Below are 16,757 nucleotides of genomic sequence, written 5' to 3'. Positions count from 1 at the left end.
GATAAAGAATATCGATTTTATCAAGCACTAGCGTGTATGAACATTTTTATTGCCTTTTTGCGTGTGTGAGTGTGTATGCCTACGGGTGTTTTGTGCTAGTTTGCGAACGAATATCTGTCCTGAGATTTATGTGTGGGTGTTTTTGTTGTGTGCGAAATACTTGTAATCACAGTGTGTGTATGTGTAGAAATTAAAATAGTGGGGATGAAGCGGCGACACTGGTTCTAATACAAAATTAGAGCAAAGGCCTTTCCAACCTTATTTATCTATTCCGTGACGAGTACATTAGTGTTTTTTTATTTTATTTTTTATTGCTTAGACGTGTGGACGAGCTCACAGCCCACCTGGTGTTAAGTGGTTACTGGAGCCCATAGACGTCTACTACGTAAATGCGCCACCCACCTTGAGATATAAGCTCTAAGGTCTCACTATAGTTACAACGGCTGCCCTGCCCTTCAAGCCGAAACGCATTACTGCATCACGGCAGAAGTAGGCAGGGTGGTGCGGACTCATAAGAGGTCCTACCACCAGTAATTACGCAAATTATAATTTTGCGGGTTTGATTTTTATTACGCGATGTTATTCCTTCACCGTGGAAGTCAATCGTAAACATTTTATTAAGTACGTATTTCATTAGAAAAATTGTACCCGTCTGCGGGATCCGAACACCGGTGCATCGCTCGATACGAATGCACCGGACGTCTTATCCTTTAGGCCACGACGACTTCGTACTTAGTATTGTGTAGTAACTAGTTGTTCGTCCGACAGGCGGGCCGGCGGAGGGGCTGGTCCGCGCGGGGGACCTGCTGACGTCAGTGGACGGCGTGCCCGTGACGGGCGCCACGCACCAGCGCGCCGTGGCGCTCGTGTGCCGCGCCGCGCACCGCGGACACGTAAGGCGGCCTCGGCCTCAGCGTTACTTCATGACCTGTGACGTCATTTGTGCAAAAAAAACAGCTGACTCTACATCGCACACAATGACGTCTAGCCTAACTTGAAGTAATGTTGAAAGATTTGCTTAGTTTTATAAAATATAAATCATTGATATAAAAAAATCGTATGAGAAGACAGAAAGCAGTATGTTCTGCAATCAGTGCCCGGTGGTGATTAATATTAAGAATGTGAACATTCTCAACAGTCGGAGGAACTAGTCTTTATATAAAAAATAATTAGGATATAAATCTTTTAAATTTCTTCAAGATTGGAATTTTTAAACATGTCAAAATATTTATGGCGTTACTGCCATACCGACGAACTATATATATTTTCAAAGGATTAATTGTTACGTTACTGTTTTAATGTTTTCATTGCAAAAACCTTCTTTTAGCCTATAGAATAACGTACAAAATCAAACTACAAAGAAACATTCGTGTTCTAGAACTGAACAAAAATTTGAAAGTAACAATTTTTGACAATCGTGTTATTTTACTAATACTTTATTTTAAAGCGTTTTGTTCGCAATGTTTAATATATTAGTTTTTTTAAAGGATTTTATGACCTGGTAACTAGGACCTTTAGGTCATGTCTTATTTTAATTTATTCTTATTTTTATGAAAAATGATAACATGGAGTGTAATTAAATGAAATGAAGTTAATTAATTTGAGACATTAATCAATCTGGGATGAAATCAAATTAAATGAGATGAGATGATATGGGATGAAAGATAATCTCAGTAGAATGGTAGTTATTTACTGAAATTTTTTCAGTGGACTTTTTGTAAGATCCCGAGAAGCTACGTCCAGCGGCTTTGTTTTATTTTCCCACATATGTGCACTTTCACAGATATTAAATTGTTAATAAACCACCGCTATTACACATTTAAACCTGAAGAAACACTAAATACAAAAAATAAAACAAATCACACAACTTCACTCCTCGCGTTCCCGCCAAAAAGTCCTTTATTATATTTGTGTGCGCAGGTGACGCTAGGGGTGCGACACAACCGGGCGGACATACAGGCGATGGGCGTGCCGGCGATGGTGGCGCCGCACACCCTACTCAAGTGAGATCAACAATAGTTTTGATTAAAGGCTTACTGGTGGCCCGGAGACCTTTACAGTTTCACCAGGACAAGTGGGCGAACAAGGATTCAGCCAGGAGGGGTGGGATTAGTTAACAGCTGCCCGAGAGTCTCCGAAGGAGACCTAACAACCCAAGAGTAGCTTCGCGAATGAATTTACTACCGGATTGGAATCGCGACCCGCTGAGAAGATCCGTCGAGAAACTCCTCCTAAACGGCTGAACCGATTTGAATTTTTTTGTATGCGATTGAGTGGCATACTAAATGGTTTAAATTCACAAATCAGCCCGGCAAATGGCGTTGCAGTCGGTATCTGGGTTATTTATTTACACTGCAACTAAACGGCTGGATCGAATTGAATTTTTGTGTATGCATTCACAGTCCCGTAGCTTTCATAGTGTCTACAGATCGCGACAAAGTAACTTGAGTTAACAATGAACATAAAGTACAGTCTGTATGATAACATACAAACTAACGTGTTCGTTCCCCGCAGCTCGGACGCGGCGCCGCACCCCGCGCCCGCGGCGTCCTACAGCATACTGCACCCCGCGCCCCTCTACCCGCCCGCGGCCCACCAAATGTAAGGAACCTACACCACGCCACTACATAGTTATTTGCAGGTCGAGTTTGTTGTCATGTCGATGTCAAAGTCAGTCCTGGCATCTGGAGCAAATATCGCCAGTATAATTGTAAGTTTGTGTGGAGCCCAAAATCAAATAACTAAAATAATGTTCCGTGTTTCTAGTAAGCTAATTAACATTTTAGTTATTTACTGTTTCTTGTAAGATTAGATAAGACGAAATCTATTAGTTTTTATCTTGAAAATTTTCTGATTTTTTTGCTGACTATACCTGATATTATTTTCTAAATATAGTCCAAACATTTTTCTTTTTATCAAACACCTAACTGTCTGCTTTATTTGTAGTACTATAGCAAACAATATCCATTGATCATATTACAATACAAATATTGTACCCTGTACCATGTATCAGCTTACTTTAAAGTACTCCGTTATAGTGTTACGAATATAGAATCATCTATCTCTAAATATCGATTAAAATAGATACAATCTCCCCTATAGACATCCACAATGTAAATGTCCCTACTAACCTAGAGACATGAGTCTCGGTTTTTACAGAACAACAGCCATCCCACCCTTCAAACGCATTACTGCTTCACGACAGAAATAGACAGGGTGGTGGTACCTAAAGTTAATGGTATTATAATTAAATTGTACTTAGAGTTAGCAGGCTGAAGTGGCAATGGGCCGGTCACATCTGTCGAGCCAGCGACGCTAGGTGGGGGAGGAAAGTCCTCCAATGGAGGCCACGGATGGGTACAAGGAGCGTGGGGCGTCCTCCAACCAGGTGGACTGACGACATAGTGCGCACGGCGGGAAGTCGTTGAATACAGAAGGCGGAGGACCGCTTTATGTGGAAGGCATTGGGGAAGGCCTATGTCCAGCAGTGGGCAGATAAAGGCGGATGATGATGATGATGATGTGGTACCTACCCGTACGGACTCAGAAGACGTCCTACCACCCGCTTATTAATTGTTGGTGTGTGCGCAGGTACGGAGGCGTGCAGTACGACGCCACGCCCGCCAGCTGGGCCGGCGTGCCCTATGACGTCACGGTGACGCGCAGCGACGGCGAGGGCTTCGGGTTCGTCGTCATATCGTCGACCAACAAGGCCACGAGCACCATAGGTACGTGCGACACATCGGAGACGGTCATTAGTTTCGTAGCAAAACGAAACGCGGTACGATTCCCGAGAGATGGCAGCACGATCGCGGTGTCGTCGGATCTTGGCTAACTTCGTGCTACGACAGAGCCTAGCCAATAGAGACGCGTAGACGTCACTTACCAACCAGCCTTCTTCAGAAGAGCGGTACCTCCGTCCTAAGAACTGTCATTCGTTTTGGTTTGCTAACGTCAAGAGAATATTTAATTTTCTGAATTGGTCTAATGCCGGAACCACACTGCGCTATTCGCTATTCGTTATGCGGGCTATTCACGCGCATACAGTGAAGTGTGGAGAGTATATTCGCCAATATTCGCTTTATTCGTACGCATAACACATAAGGACGAATAGCTAATACGCGTATCCGTCGACTTGTCGGTTTTTTGACACACTTCAAAGGACACGAATAAGGCGAATATGCGCATCGACTGCCCACACTTTGGTGAATCATTCGCTCGCTTGCGGCGGTCGTGTATCGACGTGTCTTAAGACTTGCAATCATCCACCAGCGTTTTCTTTTCGGTCTTGTAGTAACTTTGTGCTTGTACAACAAGTACTGGTAAGAAGCATTTAGGAAATAATAAATTGCGGCAACTCTCAACATGTCCATCGCTCCACGCAAACAACACACATATTTGCCTTATTTGGCATAATTCAGCGTACAAGTTCGAAGTGTGGATGGCATGATTGTTGTTGGCGCGCATAACCAACATTTTGGCAAATACGGCGTAGTCACTTAACGAATAGCGCATAACGCAGTGTGGTTCCAGCATAAGACAAAAAACGTGTTTTGTATACACAATATTTCTTTTCACCACCCTATTCGCTCGTATGATGTCGGACGATGGTGATAATAATGCGGTTTCTCCGACCTATAAATATTAATAATACGTGGAGTACCTCTTTTTGTGGACGGTGGAGTATGAAATTTCCTACACTTATAGAGAATATAGAGAAGAAATGCAGAATGCTATTTTTTTTTAAATTATGCATATCAAATACATGAAATCAATAAAAAAACATTACACACACTACCATGTATTTGATACACATCCACGCATATAGGTACATACATATATCCTTTTATTTATTATTAAAGTTGTGGTCAATCTGAGAATAGATTTGTATTGTTTGTCTTTAATATTATTTATCTATATTGCAGTCTTGGCGAAAACTGCGATTAAAAATGTATAATAGTCTTTGAGAATAGAACAATAATAATCTTCAAGTTTATAATTTCAATTAATTATAGTTCAATTTCCAATTTTAATTTTATTCGTCAAATAAATTATTCCAATTTAAGATCCTCGAAATACAATTTCAGTATGAGGAAACAAGATGGCCGCCTTCTATTCCATAGATAAAATTTTATTTACTACTAGTGGTCCCCCACAAGATGTCCCACCCCCAATAATTACGCAAATTTCAATTTTGCCGATTTTGATTTTTATTACACGATGTTATTCCTTCACCGTGGAAGTCAGTCGTGAAGATTTGTTGAGTACGTGTTTCATTAGAAAAATTGGTACTCGCCTGCGGGATTCGAACACCGGTGCATCGCTTCAACAAGAATGCACCGGACGTCTTATCCTTTAGACCACGACGACTACAAACCTACAAAACTACGACATGTAGTGTATGTAATGTTTTCTTTATTGATGTAATGTATCTTTTATGCATTATTTTAAGGAAATATTAGCATTGTGCACTTCTTCTCTATATTCTCTATAAGTGTGAAAAATTTCATACTCCTCCGTAAGCGCAATTTTCGTAAAAAGGGTTACAAAGTTTTTGCTTCACGTATTAATATATAGATATTTTAATGGAACATCAAAACATGATCGTTTCCAGGTCAACTAATCCCGAACTCTCCGGCGGCGCGCTGCGGGCTGCTGCACGTGGGGGACACCATCGTGGCCATCAACCACGCGCCCGTCCGCAACCTCTCCCACCCCGAGGTGGTGGCGCTCATCAAGCGCTCCGGCACCACCGTCACGCTCACCGTGCTGCCGCCGGAGACCAGGCTCGACTGACGAAGGCTCTACTGGAGCTTCGAAGGCACATACTAGTGCTGTCCACAGTCGATAAAAAAAATATCGATACTTTAACTTTCGATAAATACGCTCGGGATAGTGATATCCAATCTACGATGTTATTATCGTCGCATTTTTTATTAGACGAAGTAAATTGACGTTTACTGTGTTGTCAGTTTTTGATGAAATAAGCTGTAGAAATAAGTGACATTAGCTACTGTCAGTTGGATTCGTCTAATTAAAAATACGACTATAGATAAAAACGACTGTGACAGAGAAGTGAAGTCTTCGGCTAAATGAAATTATTTATCTTCAGTCTATATTTATTAGACGTTCTAGAATCGAGCGTGAGGATTCGTGAGCAAACTTTGCAAACGGATAAGCTCGGTGGCTAGTTTTATAAAACGAATTGAAAAACAGCTTTAACCCTGCGGCAGCTGCGTAGATAATAATTAGTGCTAATAAAAACTATCGATTTCTTCCGAGTACAGTAAACGACCCGTCCTTTGAAAAAAAAAAAAAGCATTACGTATTGTTGCTCTTTTTCTTCGTTTTTAACTTTAATATTACGAAGTAATATATAGATATTTTTTTAGATTAGAAATGGATTTACAATTTATTAAGAAATAAAGATTAATAATAATTTGAATTCGAAATCATTGTTATCAATAGGTAAGTCAGTAGGTAAAATTTATTCTTCAAATACAAACACACGTTGAATAATTATAAACAAAAAAATGGTTAGCATAATAATAATGTAATAGTTGTAAATAATGGAAAATAAAAGGAGTATCCTTCTTGGCGCTGCCATAACTTCACGTAATAGTGGCATTCATCACGTGTAGTGATGTCCATGGACCGCAGTAAAGCATCGGACATGGATCAACGAGGAGAGCTTTGTAATAAATTAATTTAAATGTGTTTTGGTGACTGGTGACTTAAACGTGTCTTAGTACTACGCTTTGGAAATTATAATTCGTTATACTCAATAATAAAATTGTAGATTTCTTTAAATTCTATGTGTATACGGATGAACGAGTTCACGGCCCGACTGGTGTGAAGTGGTTGCCGGAGCCCATGGACAACAATACGTGGATGTCGTCACCCAGCCTGGGACATGAGGATAAATTGCAAAACACCCGTCCCGCCCTCCAAATTGGAGCGTACACACTTGTCCGGGTCACAGTACGTCTTCCATTGCGGTAATTTAAAATTTTTTTAGGTCATCGTTACGCGATGTTGATCTTCCATCGTGAAAATTATCCAATGAACGCGATTTGAGTACATAATAGAATAATTAGAGAAAAAAATAAAGGCCAGTGGGATTCGAACCCCGGCACAGTCGCATCGTTCGATGCGAACGCACCAGGCGTCTTATCATTTAGGCCACGACGACGTTGTTATAGTGGAAACAAAAAAATCTTAGTAGGGTTTTGATTAGTACGACAAATGTACTGATACAGTAACTAAAGTCGCATAGCGGTTTACGGTCAGAACCAAAAGCGATATGACCTAAATAAAAAATAATAACAAAGCGGAAACTTAATAGTTTGTAAGGTGAAATATTTAGTTAGACCACCGAATTCAGAGGATATTTTGATACTAAATTAAAAATAAACTTAGTTAATGAATATAAACAAAAAAAATTTTTTTTTAAATAATTCTTATCGTAGAATGAGTGAATAGTGGAAATGTTAGTTAATATAATTAAAGTACAGATTATAGGGGAGAAAAAAAATGAGGAAATTTTTGCTAATCTGAAATACACAAACCGAAGTCGACTTGAGACTTGTAATGGAATTATTTCATTTAGTAATAATAATAAAAAATCATTAAAAAAAAGTGTAAAATTTTATAGTTTATTTAATGCACTTTTTGTAAAGTAATTACCTAAATATTACACTGTTGTGTGACGAAACATAGATATATACATATTTTTTTTTATTTGAATAAATGTCTTCTAAAAAACAATAAGATGTTGAAGTTTATTATCATAGTGAGATATAAACATTGTTATATAAAAGTGAAGACTACTATATGTATGTATATAGCCATTACATTTACAAGTAATTTCGAATTAAAATTTTGACCCATCATGAATTTAAAATGTTAAAAAAATTAAAACGTTAAAACTACATTTTTGAAGTACTTTTACCTGATATTAAACATATAATGAAGTTTAATTAAACCTAAAAATTCAGAGCCTTCATTACAAAATCAACTCTGCTATCGGTATGATAGTGCAGGACTAAAAACAGAATTACCAGACGGATACCCACCCATTCTAGAAAAACTAAAAGTGGACAAATTAATTCTGCAACAAAATAATACTTATACACACCATAGTGATCATAACTCTCTTTATTTTTAACTTTGTGTAGTCTGCGGTACAAATTTTTCAAAGGAGTGTCAATTCAAAAGCAACTTTAATTATATTAAAGTACTGCTTACGTATACTATAAGATGGGGGAACGAAATATACAAACTAACAGATTTTTGTAATTAAATTAGGTTGTAGTAGTTACACAATCACACAGGTGTGGTCACACGAAATTTTCAGAATTTCCATGAAAATTATGGACGCCCTATCCAATTCGAGCAAAAAATAAGAGCGAAATCTTCGAACAATTAATCAATCCATACGATAAATCAATATTTTGTATGGCTAATGAGATAATATTCGCAGACAACATCTTCAGATGGCAAATAGAATGTAGGAGTGTTGAATAATTTGTATGTTGCAGGAAAAAATAAATGCATGATTTTATTTATCAATACGTTGACATTTTGAACATATAACGGTATAATATCAAACCCGTGAGCGCCAATAGTCTGAATTTATACGAAGACCCACACATTCCAGCGATACCCAACCTGGGGTACGCGAACCCCAGTGGTCGGGGTCTCATTGGGGACACGTGAAATGTATATTGGTAATAGCGGAAATACCAAGAAGTTAAAACAGTTGACTTATAAATACATTATTAAAATGTATTATGTCTACATTCCAATGAAGCTTAAAACTAATAACTTAATAGAAGCCGACCGACCGATAGAAACGAGACGCATTTTTAGGTATCAGGGGAGGGCCATTCATTAATGAAAAGTTTTATTAAGGGTAACGTCTACAGTAACGGAGAAAAGTTTGAGAAACACTGGTCTGAACGAATTTCATAGAGATTCATACAAATCCGTAAGGTAGCTTGCCGTCTAAAAAGTCTTACCAGATAAAATATATTATTAATACATATATGTACATCATATAAAAATGTTATTGATTATTATACCATAAATGTTATTAACTATAAGCAATTTACCAAGTGCCTTTTGTAACCGTCGTCTTGCCTCGTCAGATTTTGTAAAAAACAAAAATAAATATATTTTAATATTTAAAATGGAAATGTATCCAAAGATGAAGCTCAATTAATATCAGCACGAAAAAAAATTTTTTTTTCACTCTTTATTTTATGCATTAAATTAGATTTTTAAGAACTATATTTTTTTTAAATGTCTTAAGGTATCATAATTAAATTGTTAAAATATAATGACATGAAATTCGATTCCATTTGTTTATTTAAGACTGAATACCTTTTATTTTACTTTTTAGGTTTCTATGTCCCTTGTATGTTGATAAAGTGTCCATGTAATTAATGTAGCTTTTGCGAAATATTTCTTAATGATTTTGTATTTTTTTTTTATTATTTCTTTAATGTCACATTTTATGTATATTAGTCATGATAATGTATAATTAAAACCTCTCAATAAATAAGTTTATTCGGAAAGGCAGTTTTATTCACAAAAAAATAAATACAACAAGTACTTATGTACTTAACAAATAAATTTATTTTGATAAATCTGAGTTAAGATTTTTTGGTACACAAATAAAAATATACACAAATAAAGGCACACAAATGATCAGACTTATGAACTTAAACCTAATTTATTTATTAATTTTACTAGTGACGTCATCAGTCAAAACAGCAATGAGTTGTTGGCCTATTAATCGGTAAGTGGCGACGTAGGTACTTAAAGATATCATTCAATTATGCATTACTGTGAGAAACGGAACATTTAAAGTGAGAGGGATGAATGTATGAGGAAGAAAGGGACGGAAGGGAGAAGATTAAGATGGCGATCGGGCATTATGAGCACTGAGCAAGTAATATTAGGAGTGTGAATATTTTACGATGCGTGTTAACATATTAAATTTTGTTACTTTTCCAAAAAAATGGTAATTTACTTTGAGCTAATCCCACATTACTATTTTAAAGAAATATACTTTTCCATTATATGTGTATTATAAGCCTCTTCTGGTCTGTTGATTTAATGATTGGGAGTTCTTAGAGAACTTGCTTTAAAATGATAAAATCGTCTAAAATTAAGTTAAAATTGTACAGGTGCTATCTTCGCTTCGGAGCCACTCCTTCCAGGCGCGGTAGCCACCTGCATGATCCAGTTGGTATAGGTGTCGATTCTGGTGAAGACATCGGGGTGGTCGTCGTCACCGCAGCCCTCGTGGTAGGAAGCAGTGCCGACTAGAACTTGGCCGATGACCATGGGCGCTCCGGAGTCGCCGAAGCAAGTGCTGCGGCCGACCTCGTTGGCGCAGATCACGCCTAGATTGAAGTTTAGTCAATAAATAAATAGTTCAAAATTTATAAAGACGTTTTTGATGTGAATAGCAAGTTTTAGTTCCGGCTCATTGAATCCTCATGAATAAACAAAACCCGTAATATTACGCTATAAATAGCTTACCCGACTACCAAACGTCGGATAATATTATGTTGCCTAATGCATGAACCCCTAAATGACGATTTATTTAAATAATCAAAAAATGGTGCGCGTGCGACTTGGTACACGTGAAAGAAGTGAAAATTCTTTTGCGGTGTGCAGTATTGTGGTTTCCTTTAAGTTTCATCCATAAATCAAATTACTCTTGTAATAGGGAATGCTGGGTATAAGAGGAACGACCTATGGTAGAATTATTTTGTCCGTGCAGTTTGGGTCATAAATAATCGGAGCGGTGAAGCGAATATTTCGCTCTCTCTTCCACTCACGAGCCTACGGACGGGCGGGCATAGTGACGCGCATTATTGTTTTCGATAAGCGTTATCGATAGTGTATTTCGTTTTGTTATTTTGTGGGTTAGTGATAAAAATGAAAGTAAAAATCACTAATCGAACACTTATATAGTTCGCCTTGTCCTTTTCCTCCCTCCACGGTCGAGTGATTCGCGAGACGCTCTGTCTGTTTTCTCCCTCTCGCTCTTCCTAAATTGTATCTTTTCTCTCAAGCCGTAACGAATCTGTTGCGAGTTAAATTTGACTCTCAACGAGCCTAAAGAAGTTTCACTCAAAAATCTGAACAAAATTACTTCTTATATTCATAGAAGTTATAAATGTCGTAAGCGTAACCACAAGCACGAGTTTGGTCAAGTTTGGTCAAGTCTTGAAAAATTAAAGTGTATTTCTATCAAGTCCATATTGTGTTTGCCAATAAATAATCTGTTTCCAAAATATTCTGTTCGACTTACGGTCAGAAATGTCGACTTTAGTAGAACCACTGTAAATGGCTTTGCATCGCTCAATGTTGATCTTTCTTTGGGTGATGGTTTTCAGGGTCTCCAGCTGTGGGCCACCTACCTAAAAGTTGAATATTGAATTGTTACTTTTAAAATATTTCAAGTGACTCACAATTTATAATAATTAAAAATATGGTCGTGATCGAAAACATCCTAGAATTCAGAAGGAGTCTGTGTCAGTCTGGCAGATTTAATCACGACTATTTTTTTAGCGGAGGAACTGGGGATACCTATCAGCGACGCACTCCACCGTGCTGCAGGGCGGGATCGATGGAGACAGTTGGTTGACGAAATCGGACGGAGTCACGATCCTCAGCAATGAGGGACCGATCGAAGAGAGAGAGATGTTTTTGACATTATAATAGTATTTTCTACATCGGGCTTCCCTGACTTAAAAGTTCCTCCTAGGTTATGGGGTATCGAAAAAAACATTAGATAAGAACAGGTAAATGCAGCCGTAAAATGATTATTAAAATCTTTAACAGAGACACTGAATCCGTGTGAGAAACGAATCCATGCCTTGTGGTACAATTTGTTTTGGGATGGAGGAATTGCTGGGGACACGGAGCCCTTCCCATCTTCCAGAATGAGCGTGTGGTGCAGCAGTCAGCGTCACTTAAGCACCAGACAACGAAGCAAAGAAGCAATAATACATGAAGTTGTAATTATGTTCACTAGTATTATCTATTAGAAATATGTTCGTTTTGAGTTTTTTAAAGCACATATTTATCTAACGCGTGATGTGAAACAGATGTTTCCTCTAATAACCGATGTCCGTCTAGGGTTTTCACGTTACGACTTTTTGAAAAATAAGAGTTCAAAAAACATATCTCTTAAAATAGAAATAAAAGAAACTATATTGTGGATTCAATAATAAGTAAAGTTTCATAAAAATTGAAAAGCTTTGCTTCATTTTTTCTGCTATTATGACGCCTGCACTTTCGTGATGAAGTAATAAAGTGATGATACCTTTATGTGGCTTAATCCAAAATTTTTGTTTTTTTGTAAACACCAAACACCAAAAATGTAATTGAATTGTAATTTTTTAGTTTGTCGTTTTTAATACTATAAGTTTCACTGAATAAACTCAAGGTATAGATTCCAATAAACATCAGCTATGAGCCCTAATAATCGCTCAACATTTGGTGAATCATTACCAGGTTTGCTCATGTAAGCCATTTTAACTGAACACATTAAAAGTTTTGAGTACTCACGTATTCAAAACCCCAGCTAACGGTGGTAAGAGAAGTGCCATCGGGGATAAAAGTGTTTTGAGGAGGAAGGAAGAGCACGTTGACCGTGTTGCTGATGCCCAGGGCCGTAGCCAAGCGGATCACGGCAAGATCACCAGACTTTGGCTCTTCAACGTACCCAGGGTACTTGGTCACCTGTCCTACACGGACCACGGTACCACCGGATAAGGCGTTGGTAGAGCCAGCTCGGATCTCCATATTATCAAGGATAGCGCCACTGCAAAAAATCCCAAAAAGCTATCAACACAAATCATTACCCTAAACGTAATGGGACACAAAAATAATTCGTGTCAGTATCGCGGTTTTGTGTAGTCCAATTTAGGCTCTAACTTAGGAGTTACGTTATAAGTTTAGCTCATGAGTTCCTTGATCTGGATCGGGCCTATCTACATTCATCACGTACCTACACAATCTTTATCGATAGCACCGCATATGTTAGCCACTGAAACTTGGGTATGTAGGTACATTTGGGCATAACGTATACAATTTCAGTATGACATGCATCTTACAGATATATTTTTTTATATTTTTTATTGCTTATGTGGGTGGACGAGCTCATAGCCCACCTGGTGTTAAATGGATACTGGAGCCCATAGAAATCTACAATGTAAATGCGCCACCCACCTGGAGATATAAGTTCTAAGGGCGCAAGTATAGTTACAACAGCTACTCCACTCTTCAAACCGAAACGCAATACTGCTTCACGGCAGAAATAGGCAGGGTGGTGGTACCTACGCGGGCGGACTCACAAGAGGTCCTACCACCAGTAAAATAGATATGATAGAAGGCTACAAAAAAGTTAATGATTTACTCACGTGAAACAATAGCCTGAAGTCACTACGTGCCAAGATGAGATCAACGAACCTACGCATCTTTGTACTCTGATGGCAGGCCTGGGGTAATAGTACACCAGGGCGACGATGTACGGAAACTGCTCTATGGTGGTGTGCTCACCGCCCACGAGACGAGTGTTGGGCGCTGCCGATACTGAAAATAATAATTTCATTCATAATTATCCTAGTGAAAGCGACAAGTCTCCAAGATTTGCCAACTTCGTACATATATTTTTTTATGGTTGAAGGATTACTGCTGGCCTAGAGGCCTTTCCAGTTTCACCAGGACAGGTGGGCGAACAAAGGCTCAGCCAGGAGGGGTGGGATTAGCTAACAGCTGCCCGAGCGCCTCCTCTAACCTAACAACTCAAGAGCAACTGCTTCGCGAATGAATCTACTACCGGATCAGAATCGCGACCCGCTGAGAAGATCCGGCGAGTATCTCAGCGGTCTGATGCATGGGTTAGGTTGCACGTCCAACTTTTGCCGAGTTCGACGAGTAGGGTTACCGATTGTACATATATCATTTCTACACACGTACGTAGACGTTGCAAACTGTGCTTCCTTTTCTCCGTGGGTAATGAAACTGAATGCCAAATCCAGACTCCAGAAAAATACTCAGCATCTTTGGTCATGCCAATATTTTTTCGAGGCCGTTCATGTGGAACTTTTGACGATAAATCTCACATATGTAGCTACAACTTGTCTTGACAGGATTTGCCTTCATTAGGGGCAAATTATAAAGATTATTTAAATGAACTGCCTTTGAACTTACCGGCGGCCACAAATGCGAGCATCAAGTACAACACCTTAGAAGCCATTTTCCAACTGACCAGTTATCACTAACAAAAAGTACATGTCCGTTCATCTCTATTTATATATATTGATCAGAAAATTGGCATAATCTGTCATATCTATCGAATGATACAAGTATGTACAGGGTATTTCAAAATATTCGCTTGAATGGACCTCGAAATAACGAAAATATAGGATTGAAAAATGTTATTGCTTTAACGGAGTAGACTAGCTTGTTAATTTTAAAGAGATTTTAATGGGATCGTATACTTGTAGCATTCAATTCCATTTCCCTGACTATTTTCTATCGCAAATCCATAATGCCGCTTAAAAGTGTAAAACTTGCCTGTTCCGTGCAAGTTACTTTTGAATATAAATTGGAGATGTGATAGCTCAACGTAAGATTATTAAAATAAATAAATTTGAAGTCGTCGTGGCCTAAAGGATAAGACGGTCAGTGCATTCGTGTTGAAGCGGTGCACCGGTGTTCGAATCCCAGGCGGGTACCAATTTTTCTAATGAAATACGTACTCACCAAATGTTCACTATTGACTTCCACGATGAAGGAATAACATCGTGTAATAAAAATCAAAACCTGCAAAATTATAATTTTCGTAATTACTGGTGGTAGGACCTCTTGTGAGTCCGCATGGGTAGGTACCACCACCCCGTCTGTTTCTGCCGTGAAGCAGTAATGCGTTTCGGTTGGAAAGGTGGGGCAGCCGTTGTAACTATACTTGAGACCTTAGAACTTATATCTCAAGGTGGGTGGCGCATTTACGTTGTAGATGTCTATGGGCTCCAGTAACCACTTAACACCAGGTAGGCTGTGAGCTTGCCACCCATCTAAGCAATAAAAAAAAGCGATAATTCGAGATTGGAATCAATTATAAAAACATCATGCTGTATAACACAACCCTTGCGGCATGAACATTAGCTTAATGATAAAATGTAACATTAATCTTGCACGTACGCTTTTATCTAAGCCTGCGTAAAATCATTTGATTACAATCAAAGCCTATTAATAATAATATTATCACTAATAATAATTTCAGTATTATAAGCTTAAACAGCACGCTATCATTCACATTTTTCATGTGATAAATCCAGTGTGGTTTGACCCAATAACGAAAGTTCAATTCAAAAACGTACATATGTTCAAATTTATTTATCACTACATAGTATAAAATAAAGTCGCTTTCTCTGTCCCTATGTATTTTAATCTTTAAAACTACGCAACGGATTTTGATGCGGTTTTTTTTAATAGATAGAGTGATTGAAGAGGAAGGTTTATATGTATAATAACATCCATTAAATAGTGGAGAAATCAATAATAAATTACAGTTTCCGAAGCGAAGCGAGGGCGGGTCGCTAGTGATTTATAATTTAGAAGTCGTCGTGGCCTACAGGATAAGCCTTCCGGTGCATTCGTATTTTGCGATGCACTTATGTTCGAATCCCGCAGGCAAGTATATACCGACTTTTCTAATGAAATACGTACTTAGCAAATGTTCATTGATTATTAAATTTCACGGTGAAAAAATAACATCGTGTAATAAAAATTAAACCCGCAAGATTATAATTTGCGTTATTAGTGGTGGTAGGACGTCTTGTGAATCCACACGGGTAGGTACCACCACCCTGCCGATTTCTGCCGTGAAGCAGTAATGCGTTTCGATTTGAAGGGTGATGCAGCCTTTGTACTGTACTGAGACCTTAGAACTCATATCTCAAGGTGGGTGACGGCATTTACATTGTAGATATCTATGGGGTAACCACTTAGCATCAGGTGGGCCGTGACCTCGTTCACATAACTAAGAAATAAAAAAATTAAAATAAAAACATTTGGCTAGCAATGGATGTACAAAACAAAAACACATTTCAAATTGTTTGCACTTTGGTCTATCCGCCGCAGACATCGCAACGCAGTATGTACGAGAATCGAGCGAAAGAAAATGAATGAGTCCTTATCATCAATTTGATATACATGATAAGTACTCAAAGACCATGTACTGATTTTCGTTAATGCTATACTCGAGATATTGTCTTAACGCACTTAAGCGATTCGGAGATGTCTAAATACATAAATGCTTGACTCCCTGACAGAGTCTTTCAAAAGAACACAATCGTTTTCGTAGCCTATGATGTTTACGCGGCCATTGTTCATATAAGAAGTCTAAATATGGGCTGCTACACTCCTCTACCAACGCTTTTACATAGTTAATGAAGAAGTCAGGCAAAAAATAATCCTTCCTGCCTCAACCCAAATTGCAGTCGATAAGGATCGGACAATATTTCGGCTCATCGAATGTGGTCAATTTCATTCCAGGAAGAACTTAGTGTCAAGCACTTAGGTTATCTATAAAAAAGGCCTAGACATAACCACTCATATACCTACTTGTAGTATCAATTCAGACAAAGACAATCCTCCCTGCCTCATCTCAAATTGCAGTCTGTAAGGATCGGACAATATTTCGGCTCATCGAATGGGGTCAGTTT

At 38.3% G+C, this 16,757-nt stretch overlaps 2 protein-coding genes across 2 annotated transcripts in view; one reads left to right on the top strand and one right to left on the bottom strand.

The window, feature by feature from the left end:
* LOC110385385 (membrane-associated guanylate kinase, WW and PDZ domain-containing protein 2) overlaps positions 1 to 9,578 on the top strand; it is a 40,229-nt gene extending 30,651 nt beyond the window's left edge. Inside the window, exons 18-22 of the mRNA XM_038020865.2 lie at positions 769 to 893; positions 1,921 to 2,003; positions 2,515 to 2,601; positions 3,592 to 3,728; positions 5,615 to 9,578. Coding sequence (XP_037876793.1) covers positions 769 to 893; positions 1,921 to 2,003; positions 2,515 to 2,601; positions 3,592 to 3,728; positions 5,615 to 5,796 — 614 coding nt within the window. The 3' untranslated portion in view covers positions 5,797 to 9,578. The remainder of the gene's footprint in view (positions 1 to 768; positions 894 to 1,920; positions 2,004 to 2,514; positions 2,602 to 3,591; positions 3,729 to 5,614) is intronic.
* Positions 9,579 to 9,616: 38 nt separating this feature from the next.
* LOC101739308 (trypsin alpha-3) lies at positions 9,617 to 14,808 on the bottom strand. The gene is made up of 5 exons (XM_004927083.5): positions 14,239 to 14,808; positions 13,446 to 13,617; positions 12,592 to 12,847; positions 11,330 to 11,438; positions 9,617 to 10,412 (listed from the first exon to the last, which is right to left on the bottom strand). The coding sequence occupies exons 1-5, from the start codon at positions 14,282 to 14,284 to the stop codon at positions 10,180 to 10,182; spliced, it is 816 nt and encodes a 271-aa protein (XP_004927140.1). The 5' UTR covers positions 14,285 to 14,808; the 3' UTR covers positions 9,617 to 10,179.
* Between the last annotated feature and the right edge of the window lie 1,949 nt (positions 14,809 to 16,757).

Source organism: Bombyx mori, chromosome 27 (assembly GCF_030269925.1).
Source record: "Bombyx mori chromosome 27, ASM3026992v2".
Lineage (NCBI taxonomy): Eukaryota > Metazoa > Arthropoda > Insecta > Lepidoptera > Bombycidae > Bombyx > Bombyx mori.
The sequence above is the reverse complement of the archived record's forward strand: the minus strand, read 5'-3'. Positions and strand labels throughout refer to the sequence as shown.

What these genes read in the sequence shown, in the direction of transcription:
- LOC101739308 (XM_004927083.5), bottom strand. Translation starts at nt 14,284, where the DNA reads ATGGCTTCTAAGGTGTTGTACTTGATGCTCGCATTTGTGGCCGCCG. An exon ending in ACTTCAGGCTATTGTTTCAC is followed by an intron (nt 12,848 to 13,445) that starts GTGAGTAAATCA and finishes GATTTTTTGCAG; the next exon opens with TGGCGCTATCCTTGATAATA. An exon ending in TTAGCTGGGGTTTTGAATAC is followed by an intron (nt 11,439 to 12,591) that starts GTGAGTACTCAA and finishes TTCAACTTTTAG; the next exon opens with GTAGGTGGCCCACAGCTGGA.